The sequence below is a fragment of the Cervus elaphus genome, chromosome X, assembly GCF_910594005.1.
Source record: "Cervus elaphus chromosome X, mCerEla1.1, whole genome shotgun sequence".
NCBI classification, from domain to species: Eukaryota; Metazoa; Chordata; class Mammalia; order Artiodactyla; family Cervidae; genus Cervus; species Cervus elaphus.
The window spans coordinates 128,037,595-128,053,160 of record NC_057848.1 but is presented as its reverse complement, the minus strand read 5'-3'; the positions used below and the strand labels follow the sequence as shown (position 1 = coordinate 128,053,160).

The window sequence follows — 15,566 nt, the reverse complement described above, 5'->3', positions numbered from 1 at the left end:
CTCATGTGAAGTTGCCCTCAGGCATCTAAGCTGCCCCAGTTCCATGTTCAGTCTGCAAAGGACCATACTGGAGAAGAGACTGACCTCTGAGGTATAGGCCCCAGGGGGTCAAACTCTCAAGACAATCAGGACTGAAGGTGCTTGGGGTCCCCACACAAGCTCCCATCCTAATAACACCTGAGGAACCCCAGGTATTAATAACTACGGCGGGCCAATCGGTCGATTTTCTTTTAGACACTGAAGCAACTTTCTCAGTACTCACTGAAGCCCCTGGTCCACTTTCCTCCCAATCCACTACTGTAATGGGACTGTCAGGATGAGCCAAACGCTATTATTTCAGTCTTCCTTTAAGCTGCAACTGGGACTCTGCTGTTTTCTCATGAATTTCTGATCATGCCACAGTCTCCCTCAGCCCTTCTGGGGAGGGATATACTGAACAAAGTCCAGGCCTCTGTTTTCATGAATATGGAACTCACTCTTTTAACTGAAGAAAATGTAAATCCTAAAGTATGGGCTGATGGAAAAATTGTGGGTTGAGCACAAAATGTTGTTCCTTTCCTTATCAAGCTCAAAGACCCTCACTTATTTCCACATCAAAAGCAGTATCCATTAAAGCCTGAGGTTCAGGAAGAGTTAAAACCCATCATTGAAAATTTAAAGGAACGGGGGCTATTCATTACTTGCAATAGTCCATGCAACATTCCTATTTTGGGTGTGACAAAGTCAAATGATAAATGGAGACTAGTTCAAGATTTATGAATAATAAGTGCCTAATCCTTATACTTTATTGTCTGAAATCCCTGAATGAGCCAAATATTTTTCAGTCATTGATTTGAAGGATGCTTTCTAGAGTTAAACCTATACTATACCATCCTCTGCCTATGACTTTAAGACAACTGAGAGGATTCTTGGGCACTACAGGCTATTGTCACATTTGGAGACCGGGTTATGGGGAAATTGCCCAGCCTTTAATGAGGGCTTGAAGGGAAGGGAAAGGGAAGTCACTCAGTCATGTCCAACTCTTTGCGAACCCATGAACTGTAGCCCACCAGGCTCCTCCATCCATGGAATTTTCCAAGCAAGAGTACTGGAGTGGGTTGTCATTGCCTTCTCCAGGGGATCTTCCCGATCCAGGGATCGAACCCAGGTCTCCTGCATTGCAGGCAGATGCTTTACCACCTGAGCCACCACGGAAGCCAATGAGGGTTTGAACTATCCCCCAATGACAGACTGTTTTTGCACACAGATATTGTCATAGATCCTAAAGCCTTAGAATTAAGTATGTGACTCAGCTTTCAGCTTTTCAAGAGACATTACAAGAACTCCGGGAGGTGACCCCTGACCCAGTCTCCACAATTGTTCTAACTGCTGTGTCTGTGGAGCACTCCCCTCCTCATAAACTGAAGGCTTAACATGGTTAGTTTCTCTCATTCAAGGAAAGGATTTTCTTCAAGTCTGCAAATACCTTCACCAACAACAATCATATGTGATGCCTCTTCTTTATCTGATTACATCTAACAAGCCTAAGATGGACTGATAACATATTGTACCTTAACTATGGACATAATGTAACTTTTAATATTGAGTATGTTTTAACTTGATTTAATGACTATTTTGCCTAACATCTGTAAATGTATAATGGGATCTGTTTCTAACCGTCTGAAAACTTTTAAGTTACAAATAGTTGTCCAGGCTCCTACAAGTGCCACAGCCTCCTCCAACTATTACTTGGGGCCCCTGGATCAGAGACACTCAATGTGAGGGTTAGGAGAATATGTTGCCTCCACAATTTAGGGACGACACCCCTCAAAAGCAGGAAGTAGTTGTGGAATGAAAATGATGCCCCTTTCCCTTGGCAACACAATTCTCCTAAAAGAAAAGGGGGGAATGAGAGAATCAATTTTTAGGTAGGTTGATAAGAAGTCTGTCGTCCCTGAAGAGGAACAAGGGGTCTGGAGCTCTCAAAGAGGAGATGGGGTCTGGAATTCTCAAGAAGGAGGAAAGGACAAACTTTTTTTCTACATTCCTTAGTCTTAGTAAGGATTATATAACAACAATGTATCCTGCTTGAGGACATGTTTCTCCTTCTTGACAACCTTCTGACTAATCCTATTATCTTAAAATGTATATTATGGGAGTGGGTCTGGTAAAATCTTTCTATTGTTAATTCTAATCCTGTCATTTTAAAATGTAAATTGTGGGAATGGGTCTAGTAAGATCTTTACAACCTTAAGATATTCTTTTGATTTATTGCAATAACAAATTAAAAAGTATATAGCTTTCTTGCTAAGACTAGTTAGGGACCCTTTCTGATGTCTATGTCAGAAGCTTTCTCTGTCCTTTTTTATACTTCAATAAAACTCTGCTACACAAAAATTCTTGAGTGATCAAGCCTGGTCCCTGGTTCCAAAGCTAAATCTTCTTTGGAGATCACAAATCTGACATCATTCAGCATAAGCTACCAACTTCATGGCAAATAGATGGTACAAAAAAAGTGGAGACAGTGGCAGATTTTATATTCTTGGACTTCAACATCATTGCAGACTGTGACTACAGCCGTGAAATTAAAAGACACTTGCTTCTTGGAAGAAAAGCTATGACAAACCTAGATGGCATGTTAAAAAGCAGAGACATCACTTTGTTGATAAAAGTCCATACAGTCAACACTATGGTTTTTCCAGTAGTCATGTACAGATGTAACAGCTGGACCATAAGGAAGGCTGAGTACCAAAGAAGTGATGCTTTCAAACTGTGCTTCTGGAGAACACTCTTGAGAGTCCCTTGGGCAGCAAGGAGATCAAACCAGTCAATCCTAAAGGAAATCAACCCTAAATATTCATTGGAAGGATTGATGCTGAAGCCCCAATACTTTGGCCACGTGATGCAAAGAGCTGACTTATTGGAAAAGACCCTGATGCTGGGAAAGATTGAGGGCAGGAGGAAAAGGGAGAGACAAAGGGTAAGATAGTTGGATGGCATCATTGACTCAATGGACCCGAGTTTTAGCAAACTCCAGAAGATAGTGAAGGACAGGTTAGCTTGGCGTGTTGCAGTCCATGGGGTCACAAAGAGTCAGAAATGACTTAGGGACTGAACAACAACAAGCCCATATGCACAAATCCAACTTTCCCATTAACACTGCAAAGCTCACTACATGAGGAGGGGCACTGCAGCATGAGTAAAACAGAAGTATTAGTGAGGTTTTTGATACATAGATACCTTTGGTCTTGTGTCTACAACATACAAGAACTGGCTCCTTGGATTTGTCTGGCGAATAGCCTCTAGCAGGAGCTCATCATCTATGCAACGAGTATAAAATCCAGACAGAGGCTGGCTACAGCGGCAAATGGCAGCCTGTAAAGAAAAATGTGTCAGTTGAGTGATCATATTTACAGGTGGTCAAAAATCCTCCTTGTTCCCATGTTCAAGGAGTAGAAGAGGATGAGCCAACTCAGGATAGTGAAATAAAAAAAAAATGCAGCCCTGAAATTCAGCATTTCAGTAACACTGAGCTCAGCTTCCTGCCTCCCTCCCCACTCCAGAATGTGGGCTGTATTGCTACAAACTGTCGCTCAGATAGTCTTTTCTTTCTTCTACATGGCTAAGATTCCCAACCCAGTCTTGGCAAACCCAGACTACAAGAAAATCACATCTTGAGTGTTTTAATAAAATTTTATCTATTTTTAATATGTATTAGGATAGTATTTTTCTTAAATTGTCTTGCTTTTTATAGTCCCAGTGATATCACCCACATACCAGAGGCTCACTTAAGAATTCAAGATAGAACAAACATCTAGAGTTTCTTAAGAGAACAGAATTCACTCATTTCAGGAGTCAAATGCCAAATCATAGTACTGGTTTGTTTAAAGCCATTTCAATATGAAAACAGCACAGCTATGTAGCAGGTACATCTAATAATGATCAGTTAATGAACTGCATTCATTTTGGTGGTGGTGTTATATAGTCTGCTTACTTCAACAGTCTGACACACACAACCACTTATATTACTGTACTCTTTAGCACTTGAATACCTGAGAACTTGACTATTTGTCTAATTCCAGATCTCAGAGAGACCACAAGAGGAAAGAACTATTATCCCTTCTTATGGAAGGGGACTCAGAGGAGTCAAGTGCTTTCCCATAAGACCCTAAATTATATGAAAAATAGTGAGAAAGAATAAGGAAATCTGTGTTATAGTGAGAGACAACAATCTACAAATATCCTTCCATATGACTGTTCCCTTTCATTTAACAGTTACTTACCATCACACAGGAGCTGGCAGAGCAGGAAAGAGTAAATGAACACACTACAAATGCCACTTAACATCTGCATAGCACTTTAAAATTTACAAAGTACACATATATTTTTCCTGATGTGACCCACTTAAAGCCACTCTAAAGTACTAAAGTTCAGAGAAGTAACATGCTTGAGGTCATAAAGCTAGTAAGTGACAGTACTGTGACTTAAATGCAGGTCTTCTACAGCCAAGTTTAGTTCTCATCAGAGAAGTTTTGTCAACTCACATTGTTCTCTTTGTAGAGGTAGGAGAGCACAGGCACACGTTCTTTACTTCTGAACTTCGAACTTCCAACCACCGTTCCCAATGTAACAGATTTAGGAACCACTATTTCAGGAGGGTAGGTATTGCATATCTAAAAGAAAACAAACTCAATTTTTTAAACTTAATCTTCTTACATTTTTTTTACCTGCTAGCAGCAACAGGTTGGAATGGCAATCACTCAAGCATTAGTTGCCCATTATTTATCAGCTAGAATCACTGATTCCTCAAAAATAAGAACAAAAATATCCTTGATGTAAAAAGCTCTTCCAAGTATGCTATTATTTTCTAGAAATGAAAATATTGAGATATATAAGAACAAAATGTACTTTAAGAGTAACTAACATTATAGGTAGAAACATTCTGCATATGTCACATTGCTAGAGGAGTTGAAACATGCCCTATGTGACTCCACTGGGAAAGGGCAAAAGCTTCAACTTTTGTCTGGTTTTCCCCAGACTTTACTCCTTTTCCCTTTGTTGATTTTGCTTTCTATATTTTCACTGTAATAAATCACAGTCTCAAGTGACTATATGCCAGGTCCTCCTAGTGAATTAATACACATGAGAGCTTCTATATTTGGCCCAGAAATCTTTCTGGAGATCTAGACTCAAATGCTTGATATCAAATACCTGATTTTCTTAATCACCTTAAACTCATGTCTAAAACTAAAAATGCTTTCTGATCCTCTTCTTGTGATCTTTATCTTGCTAACATATCCATACCCACTTGGGTCACCTAAGCCATAAACCAGGAAACCTGGGATGCCTACTAAACTTCTCCCTCTTTCTCCCCGCCACATTAATGTGTCACCAGGTTCTTTAACTTCTACTAACTAAATATCTGTTAAAACTATCTCCTCCTCTCCATCCATAGTTATTGCCTTAGTTCAGGTTCTCATCACTTCTCATATCACTCTCCTGCATTCTTAACTCCAGCAAACCAATTCTTCATACCAATATCAAAGTAATCTTTCTAAAATACAAATATATACCACAGACGAATGAAACTGGAGCCCATTATACAGAGTGAAGTAAGCCAGAAAGATAAAGACCAATGCAGTATACTAATGGATATATATGGAATTTAAAAAGATGGTAACGATAACCCTATATGTAAAACAGAAAAAGAGACACAGATGTACAGAACAGACTTTGGGACTCTGTGGGAGAAGGTGAGGGTGGGATGTTCTGAGAGAATAGCATTGAAACAAGCATACTATCAAGGGTGAAACAGATCACCAGCCCAGGTTGGACGCATGAGACAAGTGCTCAGGGCTGGTGCACTGGGAAGACCCAGAGGGATGGGATGGGGAGGGAGGCGGGAGGGGGGTTCAGGATGGGGAACACATGTAGATCCACGGTTGATTCATGTGAATGTATGTCAAAAACCACTAAAATACTGTAAAGTAATTAACCTCAAACTAATAAAAATAAATGAAAAAAATAAAATAAAATACAAATATACTTACAGACATTTCCAAGTTAAAAGACTGTTGTGGTTGTGGTCCTCAGGATAACATTCAAATTCTTCAATTTATCCGTGATCTGAGTTCACTTACTGACCTCTTTCCTTCTCTCCCTGTATAAGTTAAGATAGAATCCCTTCTCTAGGCTATTCCCCAAAGCTGAAGGCTCTTACTGGCATTCCAGTTTGACTTCCATATTCTTCATCTATGCTCCCATAGCACCCTATGCTTTAGACTATGAGAACTCTGACTTGGTGTTTTAAATGCACTAGTTATTTAATAAAAATCTTGTTGAATGGCTGAATGTTGAATGAAAAGGAGAGATAATGGGTGGTTTTTTCCCTTTTCAAAACTTTGCTTGCTGAAATACTTCTGTTTCAATTAAGTGAACCAAAAGAAAACAGTAACAAAATTACCTCATAGTTTCTGTTGGCATCTGTTATGGTCCAGTACCTGTTAGGAATTCCCATACGTCCAAAGTCTGATGTTTGGTCAATCAGCTTCCATCCATTTTCCCTCATGTCTTTTGAGAATTTGGGATTATATGAAAAAGCATACAGATCTTCAGGTAATTCTATAGAAGAAATATAGGCATTGGAATAAAGTAATAATGAATGAAACATAACACCAAATAATGCAATAAAGGCTAGATTTTATTCTTCCTAAGGGAGTATTTGTCATTAGCCCCGGAAAAGGACAATAATTTGTGTACAAGGTTGCCTTTATTTGTGTACAAGGAATAAGAACTGAAATAATGCTTCAGAGTCTTCTTTTAAAAATATTTATATGATCCCAATACAAAGCAGGAACATTCTGCCTGGTTTTCTGTAAAGTGCTGGATAATGGACTGAACTCACATGCTGAGAAAGTGGTCCTTACCAAAATTTTTAACTGATCTTCAATGTCCTAACTGCAGTACTTGTTGTGACATATTGCAAAACATTAGCAGTGTTCTTACATTTTGTTAGTGAGGTCAGTACCTGCTTCTGGCTGATAAACGGCCATCTCTTCTTCTTGTCAACCCCACTTCCCCCTTCCACAAGATTCAACATATAGTCAATACCTCATTTGATCATTTTATGTGGCAATAAATTGATTATGTGGCAATAAAACAGAAACCCAAGTAAGACGGTAGGTGCTGAGAGAGGGCATCAGAGGGCAGACAGACTGAAATCATAATCACAGACAACTAGCCAAACTGAGCATATGGACCACAGCCTTCTGTAACTCAGTGAAACTAAGCCATGCTATGTGGGGCCACCCAAGACGGACGGGTCATGGTGGAGAGGTCTGACAGAATGTGGTCAACTGGAGAAGGGAATGGCAAACCACATCAGTGTTCTTGCCTTGAGAACCCCATGAACAGTATGAAAAGGCAAAAAGATAGGACACTGAAAGATGAACTCCTCAGGTCAGTAGGTGCCCAATATGTTACTAGAGATCAGTGGAGAAATAACTCCAGAAAGAATGAAGGGATGGAGCCAGAACAAAAACAACACCCAGCTGTGGACGTGACTGGTGATAGAAGCAAGGTCTAATACTGTAAAGAGCAATACTGCATAGGAACCTGGAATGTTAGGTCCACGAATCAAGGCAAATTGGAAGTGTTCAAACAGGAGATGGCAAGAGTGAAGGTTGACATTCTAGGAATCAGCGAACTAAATGACAGAATGATCTCTGTTTGTTTCCAAGGCAAGCCATTCAATATCATGCTAATGCAAGTCTATTCCCTGACCAGTAACACTGAAGAAACTGAAGTTCAATGGTTCTATGAAGACCTTCAAGACCTTTTAGAACTAACACCCGAAAAATATGTCCTTTTCATTATAGGGGACTGGAATGAGAAAGTAGGAAGTCAAGAAACACCCGGAGAAACAGGCAAATTTGGCCTTGGAGTAAAGAATGAAGCGGGGAAGATTAATAGAGTTTTGCCAAAAGACCACACTGGTCATAGCAAACACCCTCTTCCAACAACACAAGAGAAGGCTCTACACATGGACATCACCAGATGGCCAACATCGAAATCAGATTGATTACATTTTTTGCAGCCAAAGATGAAGAAGCTCTATACAGTCAGCAAAAACAAGATTGGGAGCTGGCTGTGGCTCAGATCATGAACTCCTTATTGCCAAATTCAGACTGAAATTGAAGAAAGCAGAGAAAACCACTAAATCATTCAGGTATGACGCAAATCAAATCCCTGACAACTATACAGTGGATGTGAGAAATAGATGTAAGGGACTAGATCTGATAGACAGAGTGCCTGATGAACTATGGATGGAGGCTCATGACACTATACAGGACACAAGGATCAAGACAATCCCCAAGAAAAAGAAATGCAAAAAGGCAAAATGGCTGTCTGAGGAAGCCTTACAAATAGGTGTGAAAAGAAGAGAAGTGAAAAGCAAAGGAGAAAAGGAAAGATATACCCATCTGAATGCAAAGTTCCAAAGAACAGCAAGGAAAGATAAGAAAGCCTTCCTCAGCAATCAGTGCAAAGAAATAGAGATAAACAATAGAATGGGAAAGACTAGAGGTCTCTTCAAGAAAATAAGAGATACCAAGGGAACATTTCATGCAAAGATGGGCTCAATAAAGGACAGAAATGGTATGGATCTAACAAAAGCAGAACATATTAAGAAGAGGTGGCAAGAATACACAGAGAACTGTACAAAAAAGATCTTCATGACCCAAATAATCATGATGGTGTGATCACTCACCTAGAGCCAGACATCCTGGAATGGGAAGTCAAGTGGGCCTTAGGAAGCATCACTATGAACAAAGCTAGTGGAGGTGATGGAATTCCAGCTTAGCTATTTCAAACCCTGAAAGATGATGCTGTGAAGGTGCTGCACTCAATATGCCAGAAAATTTGGAAACTCAGCAGTGGTCACAGGACTGGAAAAGGTCAGTTTTCATTCCAGTCCCAAAGAAAGGCAACCCCAAAGAATGCTCAAACTACCGCACAATTGCACTCATCTCACACGCTAGTAAAGTAATGCTTAAAATTCTCCAATTCTCACATAGGTTTCAGCAATACATGAACAGTGAACTTCCAGATATTCAAGCTGGCTTTAGAAAAGGCAGAGGAACCAGAGATCAAATTTCCAACATCTGCTGGATCATTGAAAAAACAAGAGTGTTCCAGAAAAACATCTATTTCTGCTTTATTGACTATGCCAAAGCCTTTGCCTGTGTGGATCACAATAAACTGTGGGAAATTCTGCAAGAGATGGGCATACCAGACCACCTGACCTGCCTCTTGAGAAATCTGTATGCAGGTCAGGAAGCAACAGTTAGAACTGGACATGGAACAACAGACTGGTTCCAAATAGGAAAAGGAGTACATCAAGGCTGTATATTGTAACCCTGCTTATTTAACTTATATGTAGAATACATCATGAGAAATGCTGGGCTGGATGAAGCACAAGGTGGAAATAAGATTGCCAGGAGAAATATTAAAAACCTCAGGTATGCAGATGACACCACCCTTATGGCAGAAAGCGAAGAAGAACTAAAGAGCCTCTTAATAAAGTGAAAGAGGAGAGTGAAAAAGTTGGCTTAAAGCTCAACATTCAGAAAACTAAGATTATAGCATACGGTCCCATCACTTCATGGCAAATAGATGGGGCAACAGTGGAAACAGTGGCTGACTTTATTTTTGGGGCCTCCAAAATCACTGCAGATGGTGACTGTAGCCATGAAATTAAAAGACTCTTACTCCTTGGAAGGAAAGTTATGACTAACCTAGACAGCATATTAAAAAAGCAGAGACATTACTTTGTCAACAAAGGTCCGTCTATTCAAGGCTATGATTTTTCCTGTAGTCATGTATGGATGTGAGTTGGACTATAAAGAAAGCTGAGTGCCGAAGAATTGCTGCTTTCGAACTATGGTGTTGGAGAAGACTCTTGAGAGTCCCTTGGACAGCAAGAGGATCCAAACAGTCCATCCTACAGAAGATCAGTCATGGGTGTTCATTGGAAGGACTGATCCTGAAGCTGAAACTCCAATACTTTGGCCACCTGATGTGAAGAGCTGACTCATTTGAAAAGACCCTGATGCTGGGAAAGATTGAGGGCAGGAGGAGAAGGGTACGACAGAGGATGAGATGGTTGGATGGTATCACCGACTCAATAGACATGGGTTTGGGTGAACTCCGGTTGTTGGTGATGGAAAGGGAGGCCTGGCATGCTGCGGTTCATGGGGTCCCAAAGAGTCGGACACGACTGAGTGACTGAACTGAACTGTGGCAATAACTTTTCCAGAGATGGATGTCTTCTAGAACCTTTTACAAATACTGGGCCAGCTAACAGATAGCCTCTGTCAATAGAATACCAGCAAATTCTAAGAAATTATTCTAGGCCACAGGTAGAAGAAAATGTGAGAGGAATATAATTCTAATCCAGAAACTAGGACTTTAGTCCACAAACTAAAACCAGAGGAAGCTTATGGGTTAGCCACCTGGAGTTGGGTTGGAAGATGAGAAGGTCAGGTCAGAGGAAGTAGGGATAACTGCATTAAGGACTCTGATAAATTTCATAGTTTGCTAGTTGGAACCAAAGGTAGGGGTAGGAACAACAGGCAAAACATAAAGCTTGGAAGACAACAACAAAAAAAATTTGCTCCAAAACAGTCTTACTTCCTGAACTGTGGAAAAATTTACAAGTTGATACTTAAGATGAAAGAAAGAGAAGGACGTAACACCTGTCAAACATCTACAATATACCAAGTACAGAATGAAAATGCATGAAACAACCATCATGGGGAGCTTATACTATCACTATTTTTACAACTGAGGAAGCTGACTTCAAAGGTTATGCATCTTGCCCAAATACCATGGAACTGTAAGAGACAGAGCCCAGATTCAAACTTATTTAGGTCTATTGAACTCCATAGCCCATGATCCTTCCATTATGCTGTTCTGGTGGAGGGGTGGATAATTAAAAATTATCTAAAACAGATAAAAATACTTTCATAACTACCTGGTTGAGAAAGCTTTAGCAGTGAAATATAAATCTCATGGCACACAACATCAGATTCTAAAACAAAGTGGGCCACCCGGAAATTCTTGCAGCGGAGGATCAGGGGGCAACCCAGGCTAGTGACAGGCAATTTCTCCACAGTGGCAATATGATGCAGTGCAATCTACAAAACAGAAAAGAACATCAACAACAACAAAGATCGCAGACAGGCACTAGATCTATCACTATCAGTGTGCTTGACTCTCAGTAATGGTAACAGCATAACCAGAGATGCGGTCATATCTACAGCCTATAACCATCCATTGTAAGGCAAAACTGGGTTTCTCTCAAACAGAAGTAAATAGTGGTAAAAAAAAAAAAAAATCTGCCTGCAATGCAGGAGACCTGGGTTCATTCCCTGCGTTGGGAAGATCCCCTGGAGACGGGAATGGCTATCCACTCCAGTATTCTTGCCTGGAGAATTCTATGGAGAGAGGAGCCTGGTGGGCTACAGTCTGTGTGTTGCAAAGAGTTGGACACAACCAAGCGACTAACACTATCACTTTCACACTTTCAATGAAAAGCAAATTATGGTATTATAAAACTTCTCTCTCCTTAGGGATGTAAGTAAGGTTAAGAGATTTATGGGGCAATTGTGGTGAATTTGGCTCAGAACAGATGGCTTCAAGAACTACTGTTGTTGTTTAGTCTCTGGGTTGTCACGTCCGACTGTGTCTGTGCAGAGAGTCGTGCCCATGCAGAGAGTCGAGTCTGACTCTTTGCAATTCCATGGACTATAGTCCACTAGACTGGTGGAATTTAAAAATCATAGTAAAATGATTTTCACAGAGGAAAATCGAACTTCCTTTTGTTCTATCAAATTACTAGTTAAAATGATTAACAATTGGTATTTTGCTTTATTGCTCATGAAGTGGTCCATGATCATTAACTATTTAACCCCTGTAACAATGCTTTAAGGTATAATAATCCCATTTCAGGAATGCAGAAACCAAAGCTTTGAAAAGTGAATTCTTCATCAAAGGACATTCAGCCAAAAAGTAGCACAGACAGAATTTGAACCATGGCAGTCTAACTTTGTTTAGGGTTATTTCTCTAGAAATTCTAAAAACTCTAGTCCTGGAATTAAAATGTAACTAGAAATATTACAAGGAAAATTTCTCTTCCACATCTTAGACTCTAGTGACAGTAAAGAAGAAATGAAGGAAATTTTTACCTAAGTGACTCAGGGAATAAGTAGAAACTATAAGACTAAGGACTAAAATAACTATACATAAGCACTGTACTGTAGTTAAGAAAGCTATTTCCCATGGGAGTACAGGTTCATAACTCTGATTTAAAAAAAAAATATGAAGGATTATTAAATCTTTAGTTTCATCATCCCTGCTCACGCTAATGCAGCAAAAAAGAAATGTGTGGAAAAGGAACTGGTACAAGAAACTCTATACAAATATTGCAAGTCTCTCTTTATAATTTCAAAATGCCATGGAATCATGGCTTTACATTTTTAGTCTTTGATGTTCTCCTCCTATCTGTGTCTCTGATGTTTCCTGCCATTAAAGTCTAAGTGTACTCTTTTCATTTTCTGGACTTCCTGACCTGTACCTGGAATGGCCTTCCTATCATCATTGTATTTTCTTTTCTTCCATCTCATACAGTCTATGCCCCAGCTCCCATTTATTTTGAAAAGAAATCTCTTTCAGGAAATCTTTTAATCATATCCATCATCTAAGAATGGGGTAGATGCAAGACTATTCACATGTTCCAAGAAGGAATTTTCCATCTTAATGTCTGTCTTAACTATTTTGTCAAACTTAATTCCTGTTATGGCAGTTTTGAAGGGCCAAAAAGCTACTGATAATGTAACAGGAATTAATATATCAAATTTCAAGAAAATCAAAGCCCTCCTGATCAATATTGTAGATCTATGTTTGAGCAGTAAAACACTGATCATTGAGAACAGGTGCCAGGCAAAAAACTGGTGACTTAGAAAGAGGCAGAAAGTAAAACAGACTAAGGCCGGAAAGAGCTTCATTAACAGTACTAACTGGGTAAATATGCCTCCTTTGACATATAGAAAGTTAACATAAGTTCTCCCTTTCCGATCTAGTCCATTAGATTTGAAATAATACCCAGTAGAAACAAATTTGGAGATGTATGCTGTCTGTAAATGCAGGTAGAAAGGGGAAAGGCTCATGACACAGTACTAAAGAACTAGTTCCCAAACTATTAGAAATTAAAGAGTCCTTACTAATTATATAATCTAACCACCTCATGTTACAGATGAGGAAACTGAAGCCCAGAAAGCAAGAGTCACTTGCCCAAGTTCATATAGCCAGTTAGTGTACAACTGAGTCTAGCTAAAACCAACTTTCCTGATTCTTCTTTTCTCAATCCTTTCATCATACCAACATGAACAAGATATAATGTCATATGGGGAAAGTTATGGTATTTTTAAAAAGGAAGTATTAAAATACTTTTTAAAAATGTATAGTCTGTTTAATTCATATTATACTTATATAATAGTCTCTATCATGTGCCAGACATGATTTTAGGTACAACATTAACTTTTTTATTCCTATAACCAGGCATTATCATTTCCTTTATTTTACAGATGAGGGAAGTGAGCCTCAGAGAAGTTAAGTAACTTGCCCAAGGTTACAAAGGTAGTAAATGTTGAAGCTGAAGCTGGGATTTCACCCTGAACACACTAGCTCTAGTCTTAATTGCTGTGCTATGCCATATACCAGAAGCATGTTTTACTTGTTACAGAGGTCTAAGCTTAACTCTAGCTAATGATTAAGATTAAATGATGATACTTTAGGATAAGTAAGGCATAAAGTAATGTAAAGTAATGTTAGCAGTGCTAAACTAATTACAAGATATTATTTAAAGTTGTAACAATGTACACACACACACCACTCTGTCTTAGGTCAGACAGCTGGTCTATATTATTGATACCCAAAATACAGTCCATGGGCCACCAGCATCACCTGAGAGCATTCTAGAAATTTGAAATCTTAGGCCTGAGATTCTGCATTTTTAACAAGCTCCCAGGTAATACAGATGTTCTTAGTTGTTGAACCACATTTTATGTGTAGCAAGGTTTTAAATTACTTCAGGATGCTTACCAAGTAGGCATCTTGAAAATAAGTGGAGACCACTTTACCTAAAAATATTGAGGAAAAGTCTCATATAGTTTAAAATGACTATAGTCAACAACTTGAGGGAAGAGAAATCATGATTCAATTTATGAAAAGACCCACCCAGAATAGAGTCTTTGAAGAAAAGGTTTTACAGCAGTTTAACTGTTAACTGAAATTTCAAAAAACTACCTTGTGAGAAAGCATGTATACAAAATTCTTCAACACTCTTTGATATTTCTTCTTATGAACATACATACCCATGTCTCTTTTCGGGCTGCACCAGAAGCTTCTACATAGATCAGGTGGGTTGCAGTAAGATACAGACTTCCATTAGCTGGTTTCTTACCTATATAACGATCCAGTAATTTCACATTTTCTACCTGTTATAAGGGTGGGGTGGAGAAAAATGCTGATTAAGTTACCAACTCACCATCTGTGATTAAAGTGGGGTAATTCAAAGTAAGACAAATGGTCTTAATTTACTACAAAACTTTGAGTTTTTCTAGTTTCTGTCAAGGTAGCAAACTAGTATGATCTGTGTTTCTTTTTCCTAAATCAACCACGAAGTAACTATAAAAGTGAGAGGGAAACATGGATTCTAAGAAGGATTAAAATTCTAGATGATGTTACTATGATGGGGTAGATGTGTGTAGAAGATAAATAGGACATGGACAAGGTACTAATCTTATTGGAGGGAAGTGGCAGTTATTGTGTATGGAAAAATCAATAGGGGTAAATAACATGAGATTAGATCTTAAGTTTAAGATCTTACATTAAAATGCAAGAAAATAGAATACATAACTTTCTAAAAAGCAGGAGAAAGTTGATTTATCCCAATGGAAAGTAGAAAGAAAAAAAAAAAACCAAAATGGTTTTTGGGAATTATAAAATTAAATGCCAGAAATAAGTCCTAATACAAGAGAAATTACAACAAATATACACAAATTAAACTTATTAATTGAAAGACAGACTTGTAGACTGAATTAAAACAAATACTCAAAAATACTCAGTCTAAAAGATATATACCTAAAATAAAGAGATGTAAACAAGTTGAAAATAAAAAGATGGGAAAGATATACTAGACAAATATGAACAAAGCTTGAGTAGCATTCTTAAAATCTGACAAAACAGAATTAAGAGACAAAGAACAACAGGACAAAATACATCTTGCATCATGTACTTGCTTATAGCAGAATTGCAGAGACAAAGGAAACACTTGGCTGTTTTAACACTTTAGTTAGGAATTGATAGATTAAACATACAAAAACAAAAAACAAAGATGAATAGCGATACAGAATACTTTACAGTACAACTACAAATTTCAGGTTATTAGATATACAGAGAACTCTATATCCAACAAATAAAGAACATAAAATCATTCAAGACAAATAATAGAACACTTATAAAAAGAC

At 38.6% G+C, this 15,566-nt stretch overlaps 1 protein-coding gene across 3 annotated transcripts in view; it reads right to left on the bottom strand.

Annotated features, from left to right (window-relative positions):
- Positions 1-15,566, bottom strand: part of MTMR8 (myotubularin related protein 8) — a 256,913-nt gene that overhangs the window by 173,072 nt on the left and 68,275 nt on the right. For all 3 annotated transcript variants that reach the window (XM_043895248.1, XM_043895250.1, XM_043895249.1), the window contains 5 exons: positions 14,412-14,534; positions 11,012-11,174; positions 6,443-6,600; positions 4,524-4,652; positions 3,220-3,354 (listed from right to left, as the gene is read on the bottom strand). In XM_043895248.1, the coding sequence (XP_043751183.1) occupies positions 3,220-3,354; positions 4,524-4,652; positions 6,443-6,600; positions 11,012-11,174; positions 14,412-14,534 (708 nt within the window). The remainder of the gene's footprint in view (positions 1-3,219; positions 3,355-4,523; positions 4,653-6,442; positions 6,601-11,011; positions 11,175-14,411; positions 14,535-15,566) is intronic.